Genomic DNA, 14359 nt, shown 5'->3' with positions numbered 1-14359 from the left:
ATCATAACAGAAATATATTATATGCATACTCTTCTTTCCACTGGAAACACAGTGCCACCTTCTGGTAAAATGAAGTGTGTCCAATATTCTGTCTCTCTCTTGGTGCTCTGGTATAGGTAACATATAAAGACTATATTAATCAATTGCCCTCACAGTTTACCTGTGCTAGTGTCCACTGAAGCTTCTTATTCTTCAAAAGTCCTTCTGTAGGTTTACACAGACGGAAACAGCAATTTAATGATTCTATTTATTTCATTTTAAGTTACTATTGTAATTGCTTTAGGCTTGATTTGTTCATCCTCATGATCAAAGCAAATCAAAACATTTTCTATTCACTTTCTTTGTGCCCTTATATTGTACCTCGGGCAAAGCATAAAAAGACGTTTGAATTCAGCCATAGAAAACGCGTGACTGCTTGTGTGTGTTATCCTTGGCGAATGTGTTATTGGACACCATGCGTTCGTGCAACCAACTATTGCATTTTTCACCCCTGACCAGAGTAAAGCGGTAACTGAAGGTAAATGATTAAATGGTTTATGTATTAATGCACATGGGTGAGTGGGTTGACTAAAACCGGACAGCCATCAAATCACAATACGACAGACAATCGGTGATTCGACACGAAATGAGATGCCTGGTTTCATTTCAAAATTGTTTATTGGAATTTTATGTAGTTCTTTACTACTTGTACCATCAAGTCACCACCTTATAACCTCCACAGCAAATCATACTTTTACAAGCAGATTTATGCAATGAGAAAGCAACACACTAGGCCAGGAAATCGACAGACCTGGGCTCACGTATGTTGCTGAGCCTTGGCAAGCCGTGCTGTTTGGTGAAGAAGCACTGGAAACGGTATGAAAAAAGTACAATCCGACTCAAGTGACTTAAAAAAAACAAAAAAACAAACAAAAAAAAAAAAAGAAAAATCCATTACCATTTGGAATTCAATGTTTAGAGTTATGTCAGAAACTTCATCAACATGTCTCAGACTATTAAAATGTAACATTTTAAACAATCTTCAAGAAACGCATCTGAATTTTGGTCTGTTAGTAGAGAGACGTCCTCCCGTCAAATTCGTTTAAAAATAATATGCGTTTCTTTCAGATGTCAAGATCGATTTATTGGTTCATATTTACAAAAGTGCATCGATAGTGAGGCCTTCATATAGTCTCAAAGATAATGTTCATCATGGCGACGGTACAATAATCTACCATAAAAGCATGCCGAGCTGATTTATTTCGAATTTGTTAATAGGTGAACGGGTTCTGGCGCAATTGTTCCGCTTTAGAGAGAAGTCTGCTGCACAAGGCACTTTGAACTTCGCCGGACTCTCTCTCCCAACTTACCAACAGCAAGACATCACTGAGTTGAAGGTAAAGACTAGACCTAACCCTTCCATACATTCACTTAAATAGATTTATGCTCAATATAGTAAAAATATTTCGGTGAGCATTATTTGTACATACTTGTCAAGACATTTTGCTGACTCTTCGAAGTACTCCTCATTTAAATATCACCACCTGCTTTCTCAGGAGAAACATTTTGGCCAAAAGAAGAGTAAAGCACGATAAAGAGAGGCAACAGAGAGGCTACATAATTACATTCTCACATGAGCAAGGCCTGGTATACTTTAGCAGAGCAAAAAAAACAACCCAGAAATGTCTTCCCATGATTCGAAAGTAGAATTGATTGGAGGTTAAGAGCAAGTGAAGCTAGTTTGTTGAGGAGAAATAGCCGAGCTTGTGTTTTAGCGCGTGAGGAGATTACTGAACCTATCGCTTACATCATTAAGCGATAGGTTCAAAAGACTGGCTCTTGGTTGAGATGTGTGTGACGGGGGACATCTGCGACCGACTGGAAATACAGGTGGAAATAGTGTGCTGGGACGACTGTACAGTTTCACAGAGTAAGCAGGATGGGGTGTGAGAGGAACGTGTCAGCACGCGAATCTGAAACGTGGCTTTCAACTTCTCCGCGTTTTCGAATGCTGGATGAGCCACTGCAGTGTGATGTCTAGGAGGAACGAGAGAAGGAACGACAGACCAAACAGTGTCAGACACATACAGGCTTAGAAGTCAACATAATGAACAGGCAGAACAAGCTGCTACATGTTCTAATACACAACGCGAACGATAATTGCATCTTAAATCGGTCAATTTATGCCAACATGTCAGTACGATCACACAATGAGTGTGTTGGTGGAACAAAAGCATCAACATGCCATCCACTTTGCTGTTAAAATGTACTTGACTTTGACGACTTTCCATTGTGGGGATTTATGCTCATTTATCCACAAGAGCATTACTGAGACCAGGCAGTAATTTTTTTCGATTGCGAGTCCATTTTGCCACAAATATGATAATATGCATCGTTTGACCACAATCTATGATTCTACTTCAGGAATGATCATTCTCAGGATCTGCATATTGTCAATTTGTAGCTACTAATATTCCTGGCTGCTACAGAGAACTAATTACCGATTTTACTCATTATTTAAACTAGTGTTTATATTTTTCTCTGCTCTAACTCGCCCAATTCAAGCTCTCAGGCCTGTTATTTTACTTATGAACACCAAAGTGTGCCGAGACCTTTATTTGTTTTCAATCAATGGCTCCGTATTGCACCTAATGGTACTACTAGGATGACAATTTGCTTACATTTATTTTCAATAATCTTTGTGATCCTCCCACACCCACCTTCCATGGTCAAGCTACATGTAGTAAAAAAATAAATAAATTGTTCAACTTTGTAGTCAAACTTAATCTACCCCTGTGTTTAGGTTGTACTGAAAGAAATAGACCTTAGCAGGTGTTTGAAATTTCCTGTAATTCCAACTTTTGGCACCGCTGACACACAGTTTATGGTCACAGTCAGGGTGACATTTTTCCTTATCAAAATCATATACACTGTGGCTTAAAAGATAATGGTTACTGACAAAAACTAACATTTTCTCTACTTCCCTGTAGTCATTCAAATAAAATAAAAAGGATATTTTTAATTACGAAAACTGGAGTTGACTGAATAACCCAAAAACAGGGGAACCATCTTACCAATATTGTCTTTCTCTTTGCATGAAATGGAGTAGCAGCATATCTCCCGGTCTTGAATAGCAGCCAAGTTCCTAGTGGAAGAAAAGAAAGAAATAAAAAAAAAGCGAAAAAAGAAAAAAAGGAGGTAAATAAATTAGTACATAAACAAAAATTGTGATCATCGATCCAGTATTCCACAGTTAATACATTTTGAATGAATTTGGCTAAAAAATATCAGGCTAAATATTCTTTGCAGGGGAAAAGTTTGTCCAGGTCCAAATGGTGACGTGGATGTTTTGTGCAGAAAATCCGGAGCAAAATATCAGATGGTACAGGAATAAGTTGCTGGAATTTCTTTAGCATGCTTATTAATGAGATAAAATAGTCAGATAGGTCTAAATCAAAGTCATTTATTACCAAAAACACACATATATATTGTGCGTGTGTTATCCTAAAATATTATATCAAATATTGCTCGTGACCTTTCGACCTTTTCCAACCAAAAGTTAAACCCCAATGACCTTATAGAATTACATGCATTCCACAAATTTTTCTTAGACACTGAAATGTGTACAACAACCTAAACCTAACATACAGCCCAAACTTGCAGAATCTAATCTGAATTCTTCCCTAAAAATCCTGTCCAATTATAACTTAGGAAAGCTTTAAGCAAATGAAGGAAAATACTGCAAGCAGCCTATAGATGGCAGTAATTCCTATGAAAATACAAGACTGAGCTATAAAATACATAGACGGTGACTGAGAGTCACCTCCGTCTGCATCTTGGTGCCACGATCTGATTCACTATTCTCACTGTTATTTAATTGTGTCTTTGCAAAGGAAAACTTGGGAAACCTTTGATGCTTACATATCTTTCTTTCTTTATTTTTTTAATTAAATCCAGATCCGAGTACCCTAATAAGCATAAATGCAGCACACACACACAATATTATAAATAATGCAGTTTATAAGAAACATGAGAAATGGCAGAGAATTTAAAAAGAAACTGTTACAAAAACACACATCAATATTCAGTTTGTGGATACTGTTATTAGACACGCCTATATTCATTGACAACCATTTAAGATAATTAATGACTGTAGCTCCTGACTAGAGAGCAGTTTTCCAAAGATACCATATTTATTTATTTATTTATTTATTATTCTTTTTTAAATGTACACATTGTGCCAGTTGATTCACAACCCTTCACTGATGTCTAGATGTCTAGATATTTTCGGCAGGTGTACAATTTCTCATCCAAGCAGTGACACTGAAATATTTTAGTAGCCCTGTCATCACTGTGGTAACTGAAAAGACTTTCCCCTAGGGGTGCATCTGTCATCATTGGCTGAGGTGTCTTTCTCACCACACACACACAGGCGCACGCACACGCACGCACGCTCGCACACGCACGCACGCGCGCACACACACATACACATGCCCACACACACACAGATTCAGTTACTTCCTTGCTATACATTCACCGACTCCTGGCTTGTATTTCTGTAGGTTATCAAGATATTTCAGGGCATAGGACCAAATAAAAAAAAAGTTTTGCTCTAAAAGGAACAGGTAAATATTAAAATGGTAAACACCAAATAGTTTCTTTTATTATCCGCTGTGTGTATTTGTGATGTGATGTGTATCAAAACATCTACAATAAAATCTACAATAAAAGCTGAAATTATTAGTGAGTGCTGTCTTCTCTTTTAATTGTACATTTGCAACAACCGGATAATTCGTATTTATAAACACCTACCCCATCAGTGCCCCCCTTTTTTTTTTTTTTTTTTTTAAAGATTGGGCCACTGCCAAGCAAAATCTCTATTGCACTCTCTTGCTTTGTTAAATCCTCCCTGTCTGATCGTTACCATTTTGTAGATTTAAATGGAGAACTATCCAGGTTAATGCAAGTAAATAATAGGGGTGCCACAAGGTTCAGTTCTAGGACCCCTGCTTTTCACAATGTACATGGCTTCCATGTATGGGAATATTATCAGAAGGCAAGGAATTAGCTTCCACTGTTATGCTAATGACCTCTAGAGACGTACCAGTGCCAGCTGGTGTTGGATCGATGATGATCTCAAATGTTGAGCTATTTTATGAGTTGCTCAGTGGCTCCTGGTTCCATAACATCAACTGATTGTATAAGACTGTAGAAAGGACATTACTCACAATCTTACATTCTGGTTTAGGGTTATTTATTTATTTATTTATTTATAGTCACACACTTGAGATCACCCAAATGAGGATGGGTTCCCCTTTTGAGTCTGGTTCCTCTCGAGGTTTCTTCCTCATGACATCTAGGGGAGTTTTCTTGAATTCTGTAAAGCTGTTTTGAGACAGTGTCCATTGTGAAAAGCACTATAGAAATAAACTTGATGCGACTTGATTTACTTATTTATTTAATTGATCTATACATAAATGAATTAATTCCTTCCATACTTCATTCATTCATTTACTCCCTCGATATGCGGAAGCTCTACATATAACGCAAAAGAATCCATAACGCTAAATTCCAACCTGCTCCCTCCAGTTCTTACAGCAGACCTTCATCCAAATATCTCAGCTTCCTGAGATTTCCTCACACCTTCCAGCAGTAGAGTAGGCCTACAAATTCACGCTGTTGCTTGATTAACATATTCAGAACTCCATGTTGACAGGAATAAAAGGTTGTAATCAGGATCAGGACACCATATCGGATTAGAGACCGTCTCATATAAACAGTCCACTAAATGGTTTAATCGGAATGACAAAAAAAACAACAAAAAAAAAACAAACAAAAAAAAAACACGTGTACATGTAAACGTGGCTTATGTTTCGCACACAAAACAAGGAATGCTTTTAGATTCGAAGCAGTTTGGTACGCATACATGTACAATTACACGAATATAATACAACCTTCCATAACAACAGTGAACATAAACCCAATAAAGTGTCCACTGATTGTGCACATGAACCCAAAAGTCGGTTCAGAAGGATACGAAAAGAAAATGAAACGCTACTTACATTTTTTCAATAAGCTGTTTCTCATCCAGTGCATTAGGTAAATCCCTCTTGTTACCAAGTACCAATATCTGCAATACAACATTTTAAAAATTTATGTTGTGGCATGTGGCTATATGTAGAAAGGCATTTTAATTGTGTGACAGGTCGAATAAGACTTACAGGGATCCCTTGTAACTGCGGTTTGTCTAACAGGTTATGCAGTTCGTTCCTGGAAGCTTCTACTTTGTCTCTATCTGCTGCATCCACCATATACCTTTTGTAAAAACAAAAAACAATGAATAGCGTTGTCTGAATAGCAAATGTTTAATATACATTTGCACGACTTCTGTCAATGTCTTGAAGTGCAAACCCATGACTTCTCGATATGCTTTTTTTCAGCAAATAAAAAAAAAATAAAAATAAAATAAAATGCTGCTCATATAGGCATTTGAGCTCTAGATGAAAGATACAATCTGAATAAGGATACAATTGACTTATAACCGGCCTTTACTCGTGAAACATTAAAACTTACGCATTTTCCAAACAAAACCCATCACTGTTGATATGTCATTGGAGTCTGGAAGTCTGAAGTAAAGAATTAAAAATGACTTAGAAGCCTTCTAAAGAAATTAGGGATGAGGTAATAGAATTTCTTAGGAACTTGGCAATTGGGTGTAAAATTATATCTAATAGGTTGCACATCCCAGAAAGCACTACTAGATCAATAGAAAGTAGAAGCTGCCTTCGATCATCTAACACTGCCTGGACATGGCTGTTTCTCAGAATTTGGCACAACAAGAAAACAAGAGACTGGTGAGGGAAACCATAACAAGGTCTCTGAAAAGAGTAGAGTTTCTGAGATTTGGACAAAAGTGCCACATGCATGAGATTCAAGTGCTCTGAATAATTCAGGACTGTAGTGAAGGGTGGATAGAAAGAAAGTGCTGAAAATACAAAAAAACGAAATAAATGGAGCAAAAGAACCTGCTTCGGCCGATGAACCTAGAGCCGATGAACCTAGAGCAAATCTGCCACTACGAATTTGACAAAAATCACTTCTAAACAGTATGCAAAGCTAGTGGGAACTAGGGTTAGAACAGTGTCATTGCAACAAATTGTGGTTCTACCAACCATGAATCAAGCATGAGTCAAATATAAGTCAGAAAGGAGTTTGAATACTTCGATCTGCTGACAAATAATGCATTGAGATTTTGAAAATTTTGACTCATTCATTTGAGATCAATATAATGCACCAAGTGCTGCATCAATGCCAGTCACATATCAGGAACTAATGAGCATTTTTCTTACGGGGCCTTTTCTATAAACATCTCATCTTCTGGAATGGAAAAATGCAACTCTTCTTAGAAGTGTTTTATTCATTTCCCAGTAATACCACAAAAAAAAATCATTTTTTAAAGAACTATTTAATATTTACCACATTTCAACCATGTGCACAGCCATTATGGAGAAACATCACTCACACTATGGCGTTTACTCCTCGACAGTACCGCTCCCACATGCTCCTAAACCTGGGTTGTCCCCCTATATCCCAGATCTGGAGAAAAAAAGATTCAGATTAGCCCTGTACATACATTAAAATAGAAATTTTCCACAGGAGACAGGACATTAGGGAGTAATCATACCTTAATTGTGACGTTTCCTTTTGTGACCTTCCGCATGTTGAATCCAACTGTTGGAATCATGTCTTCACTGAATTGTCCAGACTGAAAATTAAAAAAGGGGAAAAAAATACAATGAATAAATTCTAAAATTACAGTGTTTCTGATTGCAGATTCTGTGAAAGTCTCGACATTGTTATATTTCTCTGCAGACCTTTTTACATGATTGCATGTCTGTTTACATGTATCCTGTGATGAACATACCCTCAACTACCAAAAGGAAAAGTACATTTTCTCACTTTTACCTCGAATAGAAATGAAGCCTGGCTTCCTTTCATTCTCGTTCTAAAGCTGAATGACTATAATCATAGCTGAATCCAGTTAGTAGCAGTGAGTTGCATTTGTTTAAATAGTGCAAAGTTAAAGGAAATCAGCAATAATCAAAATCTTAAGACATTTAAATATAGTACTGTAAAAGGTAGGTCTTTGGGTAATTATTCTAACACTACTACAGTGCTGTAATTGTGTTAATAGCAGGTACTACATTTTTTTTTTTTTTTACTAATAAACTATTTTCATAAATGAGTTTTAATCCTGATGTCCATGTTTGAGAATATACAGTATTTTCATGTAAATTTTTTAGAGTTGCATAGTACACAAACACTGTACGTGGACACCTCGCTATTATTTCCGATATGCTCTTGGTGAACAGTACACTCCAAAAAATCAAAAACATAAACACAGAATTGGTCACTTCTTTGCTGCTTTAACAACCTACATTCTTCCAGAAAGGCTTCCTCAGTCAATTTTGGAACGTAGGCTGTGGGGAATTCTGTCAATTCAACCAGAATTCAGTACAGGCCACTTGAATTCTTCAACACCAACCTTATTGAGCTGTTTTTATTGCACTTTGTTCATGCTCTTGACTTCCAGCGAATGAGAAATCTATATGCTATAGCATACAAATACATTCTAGAAATTGTTTTGCATCAACCTTTGTTGCAACAGTTCAGAGATGAAACTTTTGGGATGAACTGGAACACTGACTTATGATATTAAGTTAGTAATGGCACATATGGGTGTGAGTTGAGACAGAGTTTGATTTTGACTGTTTTCCATGCAACTGCTATCATAGTGTGATGAATCACCAAAAACTAAAAACTGACCATGCATGAAATGATGTGTTAATCACTGAGTGACTCAGCAATTATTTCAGTACTGTTAATAAAAGCCAACAGCCAACACTATAAACACCATAGTGACTTTTACTGCTCAGGTGGGAAGACTCAAAAGACCAACGTAGATGTTGCTGATGATTAGTGTGGTTACATCCTTCCAATCGCAACCATATAATCAAAGACTTGGTGTCTTTCCAAAAAACTAAAATAGTTCAATCTAACTGCTTCCATTTTCACTTTGGGTTGAGGGTTAAGCAGACTTTAAAATGCTGGAATATATTACTACTGGTTTTTTACACTAGTGGTCATACATACAGCTCATTATTCATTCAAATCTAAACACACTACTCCTATGATTAACTATCGCCATGGTGATATATAACAGACCCGTATCCCAATAAATGTGCGTTACAGTTAAAGCGCACAATAAATATCCACATGTAACTTGAAATATCTTCATTGAACTTCAGAGTTCGTGAAAGGTGAACACGAGCATCAAACATGACGGTAAATATGCCTGGTATGCATGTTAGATTACACAGAAATCTGTCTTTTTAATCACATAAACATGACACAGTGGTTTCTTTGCAAGTGTTCATATCTCTGAAAGATGGCAAACTGCAAGAAAAAAAAAAAAAAAAAAAAATGTGGGTTTTAGTTAGAAAAAGGTTGAATTTTTTTTTTCCCTCGTTACGAGCACAACAGAGGAATAGCACTGAGTGTATTTTCAGGAAGAGATATCTCAGGACACACAATATGTAGATATTCCTTTTAAACTTGAAATAAAAGGGGTTTCATTTGTACAATTTTTGACCACATCAATATTTTTGGTTCTTTTCAAAAGATTTTTTTTTTTTTTTTACTTCAACAAGCTCTAACTGGTCAATTCTAAAAATCTAAAAATAAATAAATAAATAAAAAATTATAAATAAATAAATAAAAATACTACTAAAGAGTTACATTAATTAATTCAATAATAACAAAAATTATTAAATATATTTTTTCCCAAACAGTTCCAAAAATGTGCTTTTATTGCATTTTATTTAAAGAGCAAGTACCATACCTTTCAACATTAAAATAATATAAAACTAAACATAAGTAAAAGTCTTATAAGACAGTGAAGCAGGCAACTCAAGAGAATCATGTGTGGTAAAGACTTATCGATCGAACTCATCTGGGTTAGTGGTAATTACTGTTAATTCATCATATAGTCTGCATATAGTTGCACAATGAATGATAGTTTGGAAATCTGGTACATTTCAGAAGTACAAAAGATTGTGGTTATGGCTTAGCCACATGACATGCATTTGCTACACCGGGGAGAAATGGGTGAGTCTTATGACTAACAGGAACCTCCACCTTGCCTAAACGTAAACTCTCACAACAAGGTGTAATTGAAACAAAACTTACCGAGCCCTGACGTGAAAGCAAATACGGACCTCCATTATTTCAGCTGAACATTGACTTTATTTACTTTTTGTACAAAATAATGTCAAGTTTTGGTTTTTATTCGCATTAGTAAACCGCTAGATAGCCTAGTAGTAGTCTTTTTTTTTTTTTTATTATTTGACTAAATAATCCTTAGTTCAGACTTTATATTCACCTTGTCATGTTTTCTGCAACACTTTATTCATGCTCAGGATCAGTAAAGTTTATATATTGTGCAATTACCTTCCGGAATATAACATAAAATTGACTTCATGACAGGACTTTTTTTGTTCTAGCGTCGAGCACTGATATAAGCTTCTGCACTATTGGAATACGAGATCGCAAACATCAATGGTCAACGGATGCTTCTGTGGTAAAACAAATTCACGTCATCTTTCCTCTTAAAAAGCAGAAGCTTAGAGGGGCCAGAGGGTATGTGAGAGAAGAGAGTTGCTCTAAAATCACCTACACTTGCTTCTACACATGACACACAGTGACAGGAACAACTGATATTCACTTTCAAGCAAATCCCTCATACACCTAGTCTTCAGACATGACACAGTCCCCCCACACACACACACACACACTCCCACCCACAATGTTATGCTACCACCATAATTTGTCATAAAGTTCTTAGAATAATGTGTCTAATCTACCAAATGTAATGCTTTGTACCAAGTTTTGGTCTCATCATACTGACCATTTATGGCTTTTTGCAAAAGGATTTTAAACATGCGATAATACCTGAATACTCATCGCATTTCTATAAAGCCCAGATTTAAAGAGTGTCAGTTGTCCTGTGAGCAGTTTCTCCTATCAAACCTATAGATCTCTGTGGATCCCAATTAAATCCGTTTTCATTTTAATATTTTGTTCTAGCGTTGAGCACTGATATAAGCTACTGCAATTTTTGGAAAACGGGATCGCGAACATCTCGGGTGCTTTTGTGGTGAGAAATTTCACGTTATCTTCCCTCTGAAAAAGCAGAAGCTTAGAGGGGCCAGAGGGAATGTGAGAGAACAGAACTGCTCTAAAATCACCTACACTTGCTTCTACACAGGACACACGAGAACAGGAACAACTGATATTCACTTTCAGGCAAATGTCTTCATAGAATTCATTTCACCTTCTGGGTTGGGACGATGCACTGTGCTTCAGCAGATTTAAAAACATCAACAAGCGAGGTTTAGGTATGATTTTCTATTCTTGTTGCTAAAGATGGGCAACAAACACATTCAGCAAAACCAGTATATGAATGATGTGTACGTCTCTGCGAATACAGGCTACATGAGGGTGCCGGAAATTCATCAAGAATTCTGGAGAACCAAAAAAACCCCCAATGTGCTGCTCTTTATCATTTCATGTGTAGAATACAGTCAGGAAAAAAAGGCTTGTACATCAGCCAGCAATGCAATTCAGGACAAACTGCTTTTACCTGGCCAGTGGTTTGAGTCCCAAATTTGGTAATGTTTTGAAATAATAGGATCAAACATGTTTGTTAGAAAACAGCATGGGCAGGTTAAAAACGACAAAGATAATAAATAAAAAAAAAACAACAGCAGCAACAATCAATAAATATGATTGTGCAGTATTGTAGTTTCCCGGCCCACCACTTTAACAGAGGCATGTGATTAATGCACTTTCCTGTGACTCATAAAGCTTGTGACAATGAATTCGCTTCCTTTTTACGCTGCTGAATCTTGAAGGACTAGTTAACATGAGGAAGTGACGCTGTTATGCAGTACATGCATGCAGCAAATGGTGTCTCCCTCTCACTTTAACTATAAAACAGCTCTATATAGTTATTTTTCTGCAAGAGGTGTTTTTTTTTTTTTATACATATTAACACTCGGACACAAGCAGCTCGCCTTGTAAGTCCCGACTGCCCAGAAATACTTTAAGAGATTAAAATAATCCAAAATTTACAGAATTTCTATGATTCATTTACCTTTTGTTGCTTTTTTCTTTTTATTAAAAGGGCAAAAATATAATAGTTTTCAGTTTCAGTATCTCTGCTCTTCTAATAATAATCCATCAAACAAACAGTATCGGGTCAGCGGTTATCTTGTGGTGGCCCCTTTCCACTGTTGAACTGAGTAGCGGGGGTAGAACTGATAACAAATCTGGGTTACAGTCTACTGAATCAAGTGCTCAAACTAAAGCTTGCAAACCTCAGAATTTCCAAACTCTGAATAGAAAAAGAAAAAAAAAAATCACCCTGAAACATCTCTTCCACCCCAGCTGATGTTGAATGTCAAATTAACCAGTCTGCTCATATCATGACTAGCAAAAAAAAAAAAAAACAACACACAAAAAGTACTTTTGCTGTGTATACTAGTATTCAACGCAGCTCTATCAGCACGTGTTATCTGGTGAAATCAATTACACTGTTTTCAGGAAATGAATATACATCACACTTAATATTGGCTGGCTAGTTTCTGGGCATACTCCCCCCCAAAAGCTCAAATTCACAGATGCCAAGAATACCAGCATTTCGATATCGTAAAAAGAACACCGTAGACAGCCTCGAAAGCAGACTGCGAGTTTATTAATCGAGTGATGTATGATTGGGATCATACATCACTTCTGTGAAGCCTATTTTTTCAAACATAGTAGTCTGCACTGTATCAGTGTTCTCTTCGATTAACGGTTTATCAATATCCCGCTCCTCCTTATTTAAAAACACTAAAGATGTTTTGCCAATATGAGTCTTAAATCCTCTGCCGAATCAAAATATACCTCTGACTTACCCAGGACACATGATCTACTAGATACGGATTAGTAGTATTTTATAACGCTCTTTTAACACACACCGTTGTTTGATAACTTCATGAGGCAATGTTTGTCTCCCACCTTGTGCAGACTTTGCATCGTAGTCTAAAACTGTTTAGAAGTCTAGTTGGTCTCCATATACAAGTCTTGCAGAACTGACAGGACATGATGAAGGTGTGTTCTGGACTGACTGGCAAAGCAGCCAGACCCAAAACAAACAAAACAAGCCTGGGAGAATGAAATCATAAACTGAATGATCACTTCAGAGGCTCTTGGAATAACAAGATCTCCAATCACCCATGCCTTTATTATTATTATTTTTACAGTTTTCCATGAAATCACAAGAATTAGCAATCCACTTCATTTGCAGTAATGGCGCTATATCCAATAGTCCAGTATAATCCCAGCTAGGATTAGCTAACAGGCTGCATGACACTGCCTGTTCAAAGCTAACTAGCCAGCTAACCTACTACCTCGACACTATCTAAATAATAATAAGTAATAAAATAATAATAATAATGATGATGATGATGATGATGATGAGTTAAGCAGTAGGATAGCATTCCATACACAACGTTACATATACACCCATTAACGCTATAGACATATGACAGCTAGGCCACAGTTAGCTAAGTTAGCTCACTAGCTAACCCGAGTAATTTAGCTTGCTGCTTAGCTAGAAGTGTTACTAGAAGCGCTTTACTGACAAGCAGTTATAACGTATAAACACGCTATGTATATGCATAATGAAAATGTCGATATGGACGTCCATAAAATCTTGAATGGCATTCGTACACGTTACAAAACAACAGTTAGCTAAAACTAGCTATGTTATGCTAAGCTAAGATAAGCTAATGTGAATAGAGAGAGGGGGGGGTGTAGGGGGTGACAACACTTACAGCTATCACATTGACAAACGTAGTTTTGCCCGAATACTGAAGTCCGACCAGCGTTAACTCCATCTCCTCCTTCCAGAACAGGGACTTAACCCAGTCTAGGAAACGGTTAATCAGCGCCAACATTTCCACCAGTTTGTTTTTGTCTCAGCTTTGTCTTGGGATGTGTGTGTGTGTGTGTGTGTGTGTGTGGAACGTTATGTTTGGGAGGAACTGCGCTTGTCATATGACCCTGATGCGTTTACTATTACTGCTGCTCCTCCGCACTGTCACACACACCGCCATGTCTACTGACCCCCGACACTCTCTCACACACACGCGCGCGCGCGAGCCATTTGGAAAGCTGTGACACCAAATATTTTGCGCCATACACAATGTTAATGTTATAAATGATTCGTATGTAAAGTGTAACTTTAAACACATACTGTACATGGATTTTTTTAACT

The 14359-nt window shown here is 36.9% G+C and overlaps 1 protein-coding gene across 1 annotated transcript; it reads right to left on the bottom strand.

The window, feature by feature from the left end:
- Positions 1 to 638: 638 nt before the first annotated feature.
- arl8ba (ADP-ribosylation factor-like 8Ba) lies at positions 639 to 14188 on the bottom strand. The gene is made up of 7 exons (XM_046851151.1): positions 13917 to 14188; positions 7664 to 7744; positions 7502 to 7575; positions 6201 to 6294; positions 6042 to 6109; positions 3054 to 3124; positions 639 to 2016 (listed from the first exon to the last, which is right to left on the bottom strand). The coding sequence occupies exons 1-7, from the start codon at positions 14037 to 14039 to the stop codon at positions 1967 to 1969; spliced, it is 561 nt and encodes a 186-aa protein (XP_046707107.1). The 5' UTR covers positions 14040 to 14188; the 3' UTR covers positions 639 to 1966.
- Positions 14189 to 14359: the final 171 nt, after the last annotated feature.

The sequence above is a fragment of the Silurus meridionalis genome, chromosome 1 (assembly GCF_014805685.1).
Source record: "Silurus meridionalis isolate SWU-2019-XX chromosome 1, ASM1480568v1, whole genome shotgun sequence".
Classification (NCBI taxonomy): Eukaryota; Metazoa; Chordata; class Actinopteri; order Siluriformes; family Siluridae; genus Silurus; species Silurus meridionalis.
The sequence above is the reverse complement of the archived record's forward strand: the minus strand, read 5'-3'. Positions and strand labels throughout refer to the sequence as shown.

What these genes read in the sequence shown, in the direction of transcription:
- arl8ba (XM_046851151.1), bottom strand. Translation starts at nt 14,039, where the DNA reads ATGTTGGCGCTGATTAACCGTTTCCTAGACTGGGTTAAGTCCCTGTTC. An exon ending in AAGGAAACGTCACAATTAAG is followed by an intron (nt 7,576 to 7,663) that starts GTATGATTACTC and finishes TTTTTTCTCCAG; the next exon opens with ATCTGGGATATAGGGGGACA. An exon ending in CGAGGAGTAAACGCCATAGT is followed by an intron (nt 6,295 to 7,501) that starts GTGAGTGATGTT and finishes TTTTTACAAAAG; the next exon opens with GTATATGGTGGATGCAGCAG.